General features: G+C 58.8%; 4 protein-coding genes across 4 annotated transcripts; all 4 read right to left on the reverse strand.

The window, feature by feature from the left end:
* Nucleotides 1–666: 666 nt before the first annotated feature.
* LSCM1_06118 (uncharacterized protein) lies at nucleotides 667–1,926 on the reverse strand (the record flags this gene model as incomplete). Its single annotated transcript, XM_067323550.1, has 1 exon — nucleotides 667–1,926. The coding sequence occupies one exon, from the start codon at nucleotides 1,924–1,926 to the stop codon at nucleotides 667–669; it is 1,260 nt and encodes a 419-aa protein (XP_067178655.1).
* A 553-nt stretch (nucleotides 1,927–2,479) lies between these two features.
* LSCM1_06119 (uncharacterized protein) lies at nucleotides 2,480–3,883 on the reverse strand (the record flags this gene model as incomplete). The annotated part of the gene is made up of 1 exon (XM_067323551.1): nucleotides 2,480–3,883. One exon carries the CDS (start codon nucleotides 3,881–3,883, stop codon nucleotides 2,480–2,482), a length of 1,404 nt encoding a protein of 467 aa, XP_067178656.1.
* A 3,157-nt stretch (nucleotides 3,884–7,040) lies between these two features.
* Nucleotides 7,041–9,065, reverse strand: LSCM1_06120 (uncharacterized protein; the record flags this gene model as incomplete). The annotated part of the gene is made up of 1 exon (XM_067323552.1): nucleotides 7,041–9,065. One exon carries the CDS (start codon nucleotides 9,063–9,065, stop codon nucleotides 7,041–7,043), a length of 2,025 nt encoding a protein of 674 aa, XP_067178657.1.
* A 1,729-nt stretch (nucleotides 9,066–10,794) lies between these two features.
* On the reverse strand, nucleotides 10,795–12,258 carry LSCM1_06121 (uncharacterized protein; the record flags this gene model as incomplete). Its single annotated transcript, XM_067323553.1, has 1 exon — nucleotides 10,795–12,258. One exon carries the CDS (start codon nucleotides 12,256–12,258, stop codon nucleotides 10,795–10,797), a length of 1,464 nt encoding a protein of 487 aa, XP_067178658.1.
* Nucleotides 12,259–14,148: the final 1,890 nt, after the last annotated feature.

Consider the following 14,148-nt stretch of genomic DNA (forward strand, 5'->3'; position numbering starts at 1 on the left):
GTGTGCGTACTGGAGGCTGGGAAATGCTTTGCGCCGCTCAAGCAGCCTGAAGATGCCACGCTTTCGTAGGGATCCAGGGGGCTTCCCCTCCCCTCCACTCTCTCTCGAACCGTGTGCCTGTGGTGTATGAGCAGACACCTGCAGTCGTCCTTGTCTAGTTGGAGGGGCGCAAAGGCATGTGCGAGCGTGGCGTGTGTGTGTGACTGTGTGTGTGGCAAGCTGAGAGTTGAGGGTCAAAAAGGCGGAAGATGAACAGGGGGTCGAATGCTTCCAAGTGCGAGCCGATGTCCAGTGATTCCCTCTCCCGTCCAAAGAGAGAGAGAAGGGGTGCGAGCGACTAAGGGGGGAGGGGGAGATTGGAGGACAGCAACGGCGAACGCTGCTGGCAACCTGTGCCATACAGCAAACACATTCACACACACACACACATGCATGCATGCATATATATATATATATATATATATATATATGCAGGGTAGGAGGCACGTGCGTGGGCAAGCGCTGACATAACGGATGCGTTCGGCTCCTCTGTCGTTGTTGTTGCTGATGTTTCTCAGCTTCCTGAGCGTCAGCACCCAGTACATCGCCAAAACGGAGACGGTAAAGCTACACCTGAAGGTGAGAAAAGCAGATGGCATGCACAACAGCAGACGCGCCGGAGGCACTTCACAGGGCGACGACCGACGGCGGCGCGGCGACTGCAGTGTATGCAGCAAACAAGGGACGCAGTGCGTCCGTCTCTGCCTGCATGGCAGCCGGTGTACGAGGCGGGCGGCGCCGCTGCTCCGTCTCATCCGCCTCCGGCTCCCCCGCCAGCTTTCCTTTGGGGTCAAAGGGAATCACATGTACATGCAGATGATCCACCGTCTGCCCCGCCAGCGAGCCTTGCTGCACGGCGATGCTGTAGTTCCCGGCAGATAGTGCAGCAGTGGTAGAGGAGGTAGCATTACCGCCCTGGCTGCAGCGCTGACGGCGCAGATGCTCGAGGACCTGAAAGGTGCACCGCATCACACGGCCCCAGTCGTCCACTTCCTCCTCTGTGAGTCCGTGTATGGTGCCCACACAACGAATGGGCACGACCATGAGGTGATTCGGTACGACGGGTTTCAGGTTCACAAGCACGCAGAAGTGCTGGGAACAGTACGGGACGCTGACGGCAGCTGAAATGGGGAACGGGTAGAAGGTGAAGTGACGTGCGTCCTTCGACTCAGGAATAATGGAAGGGGTCGTCGCCGCAGCCGAGGCGGCAGCGTAGGCGTGCATCTGGCGGAGGTTCTCAGTAGAATGTGCCTGTGCATCCGACTTCGATGCCAACGGGTCGCGCTGAAGCTTCTCCGCTGCCGTTTCTGCAGCAAGTGTTGTGTCTTCAGCCGTCACTAGCTCTGCCAATGCCTCCTCCGGCAACTGCGCGGGCTGCTGCTGCAGGTTCGCCACAAGCGCTGTGAAGGCGGCGAGCACCGCTCCGTCTTCGCCCGCCTCTGCAGCAGCTGTCGAGGGCCCGGAAACGAGGTGATAGCGCTGCAAGTGGTGGTAGATCATGTTATTCGGGGCGAAGTCACCGGGAACCCGCTCCACGATGTGCAGGTATGCGTGATTGTGGTTGGCGGCGGGCTTAGCAGCGCTGGCGCGCGCGTCCGCCGTCGTCAAGGGGGGCTCTGCCACGTCCCCAGGGAAGGAAAAGTTGAAGCTTGCGCCTGGATGCGTAAGGCGACGGCTCATCCGCAGCAAAGCGGACCAGTCAGCAGGCAGCAGCGACGCGAGGCGGAAGACAGGTGCACATGCCAAAGGCGGGGAGGATTCCAGCACCGGGTTTACGTGGTCGCGGTGGTACTCCTCATAGCTGGCACAGCTGTTCACGCTCGAAACGACGTAGTGAACGCCTTTCTTGGTCACCGCAATCGATGGCGGAACTTTCGCCGAGCGCATCACGGTTGCAGACGCTGAGTCTAACCGTATCTCACTTTAGGTAAGTGCGTGTATGAGTGCTTCAGCGAGGTGCGGGTGGTATCGTGGCGTGGCGTGTGCACGGCCTGTAGGGTGGAGGGGACAGTCGCAGGCCTTGGCCTCGGCCCTAAAGGAGGTGAGATGGCGCTTGCGCTAGCCTCACATTCGCTAAGACGGTGAGCGCAGTGAGGGGAGAAATGAAAGGGGGCCAACAGCAAATAAGGTGAGGGGTAGACGGTAACAGACAATGATGGCAACTGTCGGCAGGGGACAGGGCGCGTCGAGAAAGCGGGCATGGCGGACAGCCAGGCGGGGGGGGGTAAGAAACAAAAAAATGCATACGCGCCCGTACGCTGCACCAGTGGCAGCTGTGGCGCGATCGTGCACGTGTACCACAGTGATAGATGCACGCACCTCTTTCTGTCAACCAGGACAAGTATGTGTTCTCTCAGTGTGCTTGTACCCTTGCTGAATGAGCAGCGCTGCGCCTCGCTCCACCTCGCCCTCACAGTTGCGCACTTCTGCGCAGGCGGGCTTATGCCGCCACCTTTTGGTCTGCTGCGCGCTTCTCCTCCTCCAGTGTGCGCAGCAGGGCTACAAGCTGCTCACTGCTCAGCATGCTCGAGCTGCGGCCACACAGGGCAGGAGGCACAAGCACCATAACAAAAAGGAACGGAGGAGGAACAGCGAAGGAGACGGCAGCACGCAAGGCACGCGCGTTGTAGGCCGCCGCCCTCTTGGCCTTGGACCTGCAAGAAGCGCCGGCATTGCTAGCCACCGGCGGGCCACCCTCACGACAGACGCTGCCCTCAGAGCCGCTCTTCGCGTTGTAGAACCGCACCGTCCCCTCCACCCACTGCTGCGCTTGCCGCTCGGCGTGACTCAGCGCCGCCGCAACCTTCGTGCTCGGAAGGCTGTCTGCCGGGGAGAGCGAGTTGAAGAGGACGCGCCGGTCGAGCGGGTAGCACGCGTCGCGAAGCAAGGAGTAGGGACTGGCGCGTAGGGATGCAACGAGTGTCGAAAGATGCGCCCCGCTTCCCTCCGCGCCTTGGCAGGCGGCACCCCCGCGGCTAGTGTGCGGCACGACCATCGGCTGCGGAGTGTGCAAGACGGTTGTCGGCGAAGGTGCCGTCGTGATGGCATCACATCCACGCCGCACCCCCTCCTGGCAGCCGCAATGTCTCTTGCCCTCTTCTAGCCTCGCAGCCTCTGCAGCGCCGCCCGCAACGTCGAACGTAACGACGCCGACGCGATCTGCCTTCCAGTATCCACTAACACTGTTGACAGTTTCCGTGTACTTGGCACCGGAGTCCATGTACAGCATCTCCTCCAGCACCCGCATACCCTCCAGCAGCCGCCTGCCCTGCTCAACGCGGTCCTCGTAGTAGAAGACGCGCGCCGGTTGGTGGTACTGAATCAAGGAGAAGAACCGGTTCAGTTTGTACTTGACGGTGCCGGCCGTCTCATTCGGCTTCAGCAAGACGTCCTCCACCTCTGTGTCCAGCCCAGCCTGGCGCAGCAGCGTCCAGATTCGGTCATAATACTTCACGTCGCGCCCAGTGAGCACATAGATGAGCGGCATGTCCGCCTTCGGCGCCGCTGGATGTGTGCCGGCAGCAGGAATGCGCTCCCTCTTCAAGGCGTCTCGGGTCTCGACAATGGCGCGAATGTGCGCGAGAATGGGGTTCACAAACCACGTCGACTCATCCGGCCTCTCCGGCACTGCAGGTGGTGACAACGTTGAGAGACTCTGATACCACCCTAGGCCGCCGGACGACATCACGTTACGCAGTTTTCCGTCCAGCTCCTTTGCTACGGTGGCTGCATCCTCCGCGCAGACGTCGCCCGCAGCGACAAGAGCGGCGGCAACGGCATTCGGGTCCGCAACGGGAGAGTAGAAGATTGTGCCGTCGAAGTCAAAGATGTGCAGCTCCACCATCGCGGTCAGAAGCTCGGACGAAGGAGGAAGAGGACGAGGGAAGGAAGTGCGCCAATGCACACCCTCAGAGAGGGACAATTTCACCAGCACAACCGCAGCGGTTCAGGGCAAACAGCGCCCACTCGTCTCACGCATGTGCTCTCTGCGCGTGCGCGTCGATGTGTAAGGGATAGAAGCGGTGGAAGCGCGAGCGTATATATGTACATATATATATATGCGCGCATCTCAGAACAAACGAGGAGAGGGGTGGGCATGGGGGAGAAATGGAGAGACATGAGCGCATCAGCGGCGTCGTGTGGGGAAGGAGGGGGAGCGGGGGCAGTGCGGAGGGTTGGGGAATACGCTCTCTGCTGATGTGATGAAATGTTATCGCTGTACTCCTCCCCACTCGTCTTCCACACAAGGGTGAGGTACACGTGAGAGAAGAGGAGCACAGCGCCATACGCAGAGGTGGGTGTCTGTGTAGTTCTGTGTGTGTGTAGGTGTGAGGGGAGGTGGGGGAGTTGGACACGGCATCACCAACACCTGGCGCATTACTCGCGTTCTCTGAGATTATTATTGTTAGCGTCCTCTCTCGGTTCGTCACGCACTGCCAAAGCGCGCCCACTCGCAAGGCTGAAGGGGATCACGCACGTGCGCAGACTGCGTAGACGCATACCCACACACATGCGCACAAAAGCACAGGCCCATTCACAGCTGCACACCTACTTCTACACTCGCCCGTACGCAGGAGCACAAGAACAGCAGCACACCGCTCACGCAGTGAGACAGAGAGAAGCGCATACGCAAACAAAACGTTGGCAGGCCTTCTTCGACGCAGGAAACCATATGAGAAGGCCCCTCCAGCACATGAAAAAAGGAAAGAGGGAGAGAGCCGCTCCGCTTTCGTGCGCGTTCCCCTTCACTTTCGATTTCTTCGGCCGTCTCCCCCCCCTCTCCCCCTCCCCCTTCTCATTCTCTGCCTGTCCTTTGCTCGCTCGCTCTTCCTTCTCTGATTCAGAAAGACACGCACTCTTGACCGCGCAGAAACGCATAAGAGTAAGAGGGAGGGAGAGGAGGGGGGAAGAGAAGAGGACGAGCGCTTCCTTTATGGAAGCGGGCGTTCCGCGAAGCTGTCGAGCCCGGTTACCCTTAGCGTGGCAAGGAGCGTTTAGGGTGATCCAACAAGATGGAGAGAGATGATCTGCATGAGCACACCAAAACAAAAAAAGAGGCAGAGAGAGGGGGTGGGGAAGAGGTAAACTCGATCGCGGCGAGAAAGAAGAGCCGAGGAGGACGCAAAGAGAAAAAAGGGGTCCTCTGTAGCCCAGCAAGAGCCGCTGACGTTTTCTTTTCCAGCGCGCAGGAATCCCCTCTGCCTCTATGCGCCTCTACTTCATGTTTTGTTTACTACCCTTCCTTCACAGTCCATTCTAGACGACCCGGACTCGACCGCAGCGCGCACAGAAGGATGTGGAGGGGAGGATGCGCTGCGGTTGTATGCGTCTGCATACATATATATATATACATGATAGATGATATAAATGTGCACACATACACACATATATATATGTGGGTGTGGGTGTTGGGGGGGGGTATTTCACTTGGCCTTCGGTTATGCGAGGGGAGCTCCTCTTCACGCACCTTCAAGGGCGGTTCCTTTTCCCTGAGTTGGCCCTCGAAGCGCAGCGCAGACGCACACACACGCACACACAAACAAGAGAGGACGGACGCCTTCAGGACAGAGACGGAACGGACTGAAAGGCAAGAAGCACCCCCTCCAGCCCTCCGCCGACCCCTCCAGCCGTGCCTCCGTTCGCCAGCGAGCGTCAGAGCGTGGGGGGGGAGGTTGCAGGGAAGTTGAACCGCAGAGGAGCAATGCGCATTCGCACGCACGGGTTAGCGAAGCACCGCTTGCTAGCGGATGGAGAAGTACCTCGGTGCACGGGATGTGCTGCGCTCCTCTTGGACGGGAGGGAACGTCCTAAGCGAACTTGAACAGAGGGGTGAGAAGAGAGGAAAGGGGCTGGGAAGAGAGAGAGCTCACAGCAATGAGGGCTTCGAAGCCGCACGACGTTGCGGTGGCGGAATACCCTCGCGCGCATACAAGCGAGGGGAGGGGAGCGCGATCTGACAGAGACGTTCATGAGAAGGCGGATACAGCTGCGGTGAAGGGGAGGGGGCTCAGCCATCAAACCATGCAAGACGCGAAGGGGCGATGGGCTAGGGCCTGAAGTGCGCCTCCCCCCTTCTGTATGCGCGTGCGCACCAATACACGTACAGAGAGAGAAGGGGGAAGGGGGGAAGAGAGAAGCATGATGCACTGCACGCCTACATGTGACTACATATACAGGGCCTGAAGCGCCCGTGCGCACACATGAATACGCGCATCGGACGCACTTGACTGTGCGCTTGCGCGCGTGTGCGTGTTTGCGTCCGCACGACGATGCCAGTGCATGAGTGAAAGGAGTTTCTCGAGACGGCAATGTGCGTGCGCGTCCCACGAGCGCAAAGAGGCGAAGAGAGAGAAGGATGTGTGCCAGTGGCGTACATTGAAGGCTTCTGCATGTATGCTGGCTGAAAGGATCGGGGGAAGGGGGGCAGCACTAAGGTTTGCCTTCAGCAGAAGAGGGCGCTGAGGAGCACTAGTAGTCTCTCTCCCCTCTTTACACCTCGTGACGGAAGCAGTCGCGAGAAGTCTGGTAGTTCACCGACTCAGTGGACATGAGAACAGGACCCCAGCGGCTGAATGCGAATAAAGGAGTTGCGCGTAAGTGATTCTGTGCTTGATTTGAGCGAGTGACGACGACGCGTGCTGGACGCGCGCACACATGTGCAACGCGACGAGTAGCGAAAGACGGCGCCCTCTCCTTTGCCATGAAACAGACAATAAGCTGAGTCATGTGGTGCCCCGCGCCGCGCCCCCTCCACGATGTTGGCCCCACAAAGTGCTGTAGAGGCCCTCCTGGAGGCAAAGCGAAGCAGAGAAGCGCCATGCCTGCTGAAGGCAGGAGCTCCTTTGTGGGCGAGTCTGAAGAGATGCGCACGTGCGTCGCACCCCCTCCTGCCGCTACATGCGCATAAGGCGACGAGAGTACGGCACGGTGTCACTTGACTACACAATCACACCCTTCGTGATGTCTGCCTGTCTCTCTTTCCACCCACCCACCCGCCTCCCTTAGATATCAGCGCGGCTATTTGCGTCATCTGCAGTGATACGCAGTCCTTCCAGAGCCGCCGAGGATGACATGAGGGACTCGATCCACGCAGCACGCCCCTCCGCCGTGGCTAAACTCCGCCGCACCTCCGCAGAGGGCGATACTTTCGCAAAGGACATGCCGACAAGCTTCTCTTGAATGCTCTGCTGCACGCGCTGAAACCCGATCGAGGCCAAGCACGTCATCCACTCGTTCATCCAGTTGCGACGGCGCGGCCCCTGCGTGCGCGTGCTGACAATCACGAGCACCCCGCCCTCCCTCAGGGCCAGGAAGGCATGAATGCATGCCAAGAAGCGCAGCCGTGGGGTGGGCATGTACGACAGGAGAAGACAGAAAAAAACAGCGTCGAAGCTCTCCAGTCGCACCGCCGTTGCTTCCAGCGACTTTTGCGCCGCACCGCCCGCGCTGGCGTCATGTGAGTCGCAGGGGGACGCAACGGAGTTTCCGCTACAACCAGTGAGACTACTGATTGCGTTACGCCACTGATAACGAACGCGGCCTTCCTCCGCTATGCCGACGGCAGCGGCGGTACTGCTCGCACGCACCGCCTCGCCTGCCTGCGATTCGTCGGCGAAAAAATCCATGTGAAGCCAGTCCGCTCGCCAGACACGCGGTGCAGGGGCGTCGTCAGCACCACTGTCGCAGCCTGCGACTCCGTCATACGGCGCAAGATCTATAGACGTTACGCGTAGGGGCACAGGTGCTAGGGGCGCCGGACGGATCAAGAACTTGCCGAAAAAGGGGCCGTAGCATGCGCCCACGTCCAGCACCCACAAGGGCGCAGGCGTCGACGTGGGCGTCGTGTAGGGAGCGTCTCGCGTGTAGCGCAGCGCCGTAGCCCACGCTGTGTGCTCTCCTCGCCGCCACACCGACTCCTCCACAATCGCACGCGCGTCCGCATCCGTGTCAATGAGCTCCCGCACGGCACAAACATTCGTTGTCGGTGCTCCATTTGAGTCGGCGCTCGAGGACAAGCGAGCGGAGCCTCCAGCGCTCGGCTTCTTTGGCGCAGCGTCGCAGCTGCCCCGCTGGGGTGCGGTGCACGCGCTGATTAGCCGGCCGACCTCCGCTTCCGTTGCCATGCGACCATGCCGACGAAAGAAGAGCCTGCGAAGCGGCTTCACCACTCGCGTGAAAACACCAGGTAGCTGACGGAAGCGCGTCTGCTCGACGCGCACCCTGAAGCAAGGGAGAGAGGACGCCTGCGAATCTACTGAAGGCAGGCGATCAGTGGCGTCAGATGCGCGGACTTTGGTGACCTCCACGCCCTCTTCCGTCTCTTCCTTGCCGAGGTAGTAGGCAGCGATGCTCTCCAGGCAGTAGCTGAGCCGGTCGCTGTAGTGGCGCGAACTGTCTGCCGTTATCGTCGCAGCTTCTCCGGATGTAAGTGCCCTGTCCTTCAGCACAGAAGACGGCCCTTGCGCACCTTCCACCTTGTCCCTACTTCGGGGGCGCTTCTGGCAAGAACGAGGTGCGGTGGACTCAGATGCTGCTGCGTAGCGCGCACCGCCGCCGTGCGCCGCAGGCTCACCGCGCGCACTGCCACTGCCATCTGCTCCGATGCCGTGCCCCTCCAAAGATGCCGATAGCGGATTCCAGTACAGCGTCGCAAGATGATGCATCGCCTCAGCATAAGCGGCGAGCCGCTGCGCTGCCGCCTCACCTGTCAGCGTGCGCCGCCACGCCTCCAACTCCTCCTGGTACGATGGTGACGATGCAGCGGCACTAAGAGAAGAGGAAGCGCTCATGGCACCCACTGCGCTACCAGTGCTACTAACACCAGACTGCACGACCGTCTGAAGGTGTCGATGCTGCTCTTTGATGAGCGATGCCCAGCCGAGGTGCTCTGCGGAGGCGTTCTCGCTCTGTGGCGTCGAGGTCATGGCGGGCGCCTGCGCGAACGGCTCGCATAAAGGCGCTCGCCGAACTGACGCTAAACCCTCACCAACTCTGCTATTCGAATTGCACAGCTCTGTTGAGGACATGAGGCGTTAATTGCCTAAAGGGCGGGTAGCACGACATACAAAGAGGGCGGGGGAGGGGCAAGGCAGAGCGCTCACGCGATCCAGCAGCACCCTCTCTCCCGCTCTACGTGGGCACGGATTCGTTCTTACGCGGGTTTGTATGCTGCAGAGAGAGAGAGCGGGGGGAGGAAGGGAGGGGGAAACATAAGGGATGAGGAGCTCTCAGTGCGCTTTGTATTCCTGCATACCCTCTCCTACTCGTTTCCTGTCCCTGCTATTAGCGTTGTTGTGCTTGTGTTTGTGTGTGTGTGTGGCAAAGGCGCACAGGTAGAGCGAATGCGTTTCAGTGTGGGGACAGAGAGTGAGTCAGTGAAAGCTTGCGAGTGCAGTTCCCGCTAGTGGTGCTCAAGCACGCGTATGTGCAGCGGAAGACTCTGCCCCCCTCCTTCCCTCCCTCCATCCTCTTCACGCACCACCACTCCCTCGCGCGCTCCTGTGGATTCGCTTAAAGAGTCCTGTGCAGCGGTGTGAAAGAAGAGAGGTGCACAACATCTGCATTCGCTAGACGGGAGGCGCACACAGCTACATACTCGCGGCCCTGCCTCTGACCAGAGGGAGAGAGAGAAAGCGAGACCCCTCCCCTGCAAGTCACCTCACGCCGTTTTTGTTTCTCTTCTTCATCTGTTTCCAAGCCCGCTGGTGTCTTTATGTTGTTGGGGGGAGGGGGGACTCACACATAAGGGAACGCCACACATGAGAAGGGCACCTGATGGCGGAAGCACTCCACAAAAGGGGACGCTCAAAGAGATTCTAACACGGCCACACATCTAAGAGTGGCACAAGAAACAACAGACGCAGCAGCAAGGAAACGTCCATCTTACCCAAAGAAGCACAGGTAAACGCACACAGAGAGACAGAGACAGAGACAGACAAAGGCAGGCAGAAAAGCTGAAGCTTAAAGAGCGAGAGAAAATGACGATATAAACACGGAGACGGAGATGCACCAGAGAAAATAGCCACGAAGGAGCAGCGGGAAACGTCTTAGCAAAAGCGTTCGCCTGCGTGTGTAGTGACGTGTGGGTAGGGGCAAGAGAAGGGAGGCGATGAGGTGATGGGGAGGGGGGCGATGTGGTATGTCGATGTTGGTCGTTTAAGAACCCTCAAAACGAGAGAGAAAGAAGAAAAGGGCAAAGACGTCAGTTTCCATTTACAGTGGCTGGCATGAGGTGCGCAACTGTTTGTTTGTTTTCCTCACCCGCTACGCTTTTGCGCTTCCCTCTGTCCCGCCAGCCATGGCTTACACCCTTTCCACGCCCCGACCCTCCCCCCACTCTCCTCCCCCCAGGCCCGCGCTCGCCTGTTCGAGCAGTGACGACAATGCCGAGGGGGAGGGGGAGGGAGAGCACCGAGAAGAGGTGGGAGCGCCAAAAGAAGAGGAAGCGAAGCCGTGAGAGGGATAGAGACACAGAAAAAAGGGTACAGCAGAGGAAGCGAACGTTGAAAAAAAAAGAGATGATGCCGTCCATCATCCCTTTGCGCACACGCGCACTCGCCATTTACCCCCAAGCACATCTCACTCTTTCCACCCTCCACGGCGCCGTCAGGGACACCACAACAAAGATACACACACCCACACACACACAGAGACACACAGCGACAGGCAATCATGTAAGTGAAAGCGATACAACAGTAGCAAAGACCTGTGCACGCATGCAGACGAGTACGCATACCACACAGATATACACGCCCACTAACAGTCCATGTAGTCGCCTTCCTCGAAGGAGTCGCAGATGACCTCTACGGACGGCTTATCTAGTAGTCGCTGAATCGCGTCCTGCATCATGATGGACCCGCACACGTTGATTACCTTGAGAGACGGGCAGTCGGCAAGCCGATTCACGTCGGTAACATTGGTCATCTTTAGGTCAAGCTCCTCCAGTGTGGCGCACTCTGTCAGCATTTCCACACCCTCGTTGGTGACAGCCGTGCGCCCACTAAGGATGCGACGTATTTTCGGGCATTGATGGAAGGCATTGATACTAGAGATATACAGGCACCCAGTGAGCACCACCGTGTCCAGCTCTGGCGACTCCTCAAGGTGGATCAAGGTGTAGTCCGTAAGTGCCGTGCTCGATGCATCGAGCACGCGCAGGCGCTTCAGGTCTTTGAGGAATGTAATGCTGTTGAGGTCCGTCGAGGCGCAGCGGAACACCTCAAGCTGAGTGCACTGCGCGACGCACTCGATGTCCTGCAGCACGCTCAGCCGCGACACATCAAGGAATCGGAGCCTCTCCAGGCTTCCGAGCGCGGATAGGTCGGCAATTTCTTCACAGCCGTCTAGCGACAAAAGCTCCAGCCTCTTTGCCAACGACATCTTCAGCGAGTTCAACGTCATCGAGTGGAACGGCGTCTCGGTCATGAGCAGCGACGTCAGTGATTCCAGCGCCGCTGTAGGCATTTGTGTAAGGGCATTGTCAATGAAGGTAGCGGTGAGATTGAGAGTGCGCAGGTTGGCGCTGAGGTTGGAAAAGAAGACAGACGACGTGTCATCGTACACGCCGCAATTTTCGACGTGCACGTCCACCAGGGAGGCGCACGTCTCGGAGTGAACCGCGTTCAGATTGGAGAGCTTGCTGCAGGACCTCAGCGTCAACTTCTTGAGGTTCGAGAGCCGCAGCCCCGAGACCCCATCCGGCTCCACAGGGCAGAAAACAATCGTGAGGGACTCGAGGCTTTTGATGCGACTGGCGTCCCCGACGGACGTGACGCCACGGCAGGACACCAGCTCCAGGTCCTTCAAGTTTGTCAACGCACCAAGCGGCTCGAAGAAAGAGTTCTCGACCGGAGCGTGGTGCAGCACGAGGCGCGACAGCCCATTGGCGACCAGGGCGTGATAGCGGCCCAGCAGCTTGGCGCTGTGGGTGCGGAACTTGCGGCCAATAGAAGAGATGGAGTAGAGGGAGAAGTTGCTATGCCCTTTTTCGTCTTCTTGGGCGTTGAAAATGATGCACTGGCCGTAGCGGGAGACCATGATTTCCTTGTGCGCAGCCCATGGGCTCTGCGAACTCTGCACAGCGCTGCGAAACGATCGCGAGACGCATCGCATCGATGTCAATGTGCGCCGGTTGTACGGTATGTAGCGCATCACATCGTGAAGGGTCTCCCTATCCGAGATCTCACCCTTGAAGGGGGTCGCGGTGCTTTGAGATAGCATTGCTCGCTGCCAGGGACGTGGGAACTAAAGGAGAGACAAAAACCTTCTCAAGTACAGCACGGGAATACACACATACACACATATAAACATGCATGTAAAGGAGAGAAAAGAATTAGACGAGATGAGCAGTGCGGCAGCACTCCGACCGGTGGAAAGAAGACGTTGTGTCAGTCAGTCGAAACGAAAAAAAGGGGGAGCGGGGCACGTAACGAGAAAGACAGGGGAAAGGAAGGATCGTCTGCAGGTCTATGTCCGTCCCTATCCAAGAGGGTGTGTGTGGGCAGAGGAGGGGAGGAGGGGGGGACAGAGAAGAGAGGAAACGAAGAAGAGGAAATGGACAGCAGCTCGGCCCACGCGTTAAAGCGCGGTATGCTTGTGTGCAGGGCTGATACCCAGAGTAAGTGTGCCGCCAAGCAAAAAAAAAAGATGGAGCGGTATGGTGGGCGCGAACCCCCCGCACGGACATACACACACACACACCTGCACGCACGCGTGAGTCCCCTGCACACCAAATGCGGGGAAATGCAGACCGCCACCACCACAACAACAAAGAAAGAGCCGGCCCGTTTCGAGAGGGAGCAGGGGGAAGAAGAGAGTGAAAGAGAAGTCGACATCATCGACGGTGTGCATGCAGAGACGCGTAGCGCGGGTGCAGCAGCGCGCATCCCTCGTCCTTCTCGGCTTCCTTTTGCCGGGCACACCAGAATGCGTAGCCCACAGGAATGAGCTGCCCAGCTCAACAAAGAGAGTGAGCGACAGACTCGCACAGGATTGCGGGTCCAAGCACGTGGGAAGAAAGGGGAAGACACCAAAAGGTGCAGGGGCGCGATGAGGGGAAAAGGCGAGCAGAAAGTCGGCTGTCGCCGCCACATGCATCGCTGCCACGCCCTCCGCCCAACGAGAGGCGGATTCAGTTTTCGTTTTCCCACAGCTACCTGGGCCGTTGCATGAGAGTGAGCGCCTAATAGCGGGCGAAAGAGAGAGAGAGACTCTGCGTTGGATGCACAGAGAGAGCCGTCATATTGGCAAAAGCGCAGGTGCGCATATTTGGCGAGAGTGAGGGCGTGAGTATGGGAAGGGGAGGGGGGAGGGGGCCAAAGAAAGAATTGAGCCGCAGTCCGCCGTGCCTTCGCGGCAAGCGACAAGAGAAGCGCACAGCATTTTTTTAGAGGAAATGCACCGTGAGTGCTGGCGAGGAGGGGAAGAGGAGAGGATACGAGGGGGAGAGGGGGAAAGAGAGTCGGAACGCGCTCGCTGGTCACGAAAGTGTATGGGAAAAAGGGGGGAACAATCGAGCAAAGAGGAAAAAGGAGTGGGCGCATACGAAGACGAGTAATAGGAGGGCGGCGCGACCCCTTTGGTCGGCACTGCTGCGTCGCACCCCCACGCAAATGACAGGACGAAATGATACTAAACAAGGCGCTGTTGCTGGCAAGAGGGGAGCCGGCCGATAAAACGGCACGACGAATGTACGACGTTGGGATTCGCCTTCTCTCGGCCAGAGAGAAGAGATGAGGAGCTCTCTGTACGGCATTGCGCATTCCTCCCTCTCGCCCTTGCCTTCTCATGTTGACCTCTCCTCCTCTGCCCCCCCAACCCCCACGAATCACGCACGCCCACTCACAGCATCCGTATGCCTGTCAATCGATGGGCCGTGCGGCCGTTTCGTTGAGCATAGCGCGTGAAACGTTACACTGATGAAGCCGAGCCCCAGCGCGATGGTGAGAGAGGGGAATGGCAACAAGCAAACGCGCCCGCACACAAATGACCCTTTGACGGAGAAAAGGAGGGCCGAGGGGTCCACTGGCATACACAGAAGTACACGCCGCTGCCTCTCCGTGAATTGCGTACACGAACTGAAGAATGCGGCACGAAGACCTGCAACACGCA

Source organism: Leishmania martiniquensis, chromosome 23, assembly GCF_017916325.1.
Source record: "Leishmania martiniquensis isolate LSCM1 chromosome 23, whole genome shotgun sequence".
In the NCBI taxonomy this organism is placed as follows: domain Eukaryota; phylum Euglenozoa; class Kinetoplastea; order Trypanosomatida; family Trypanosomatidae; genus Leishmania; species Leishmania martiniquensis.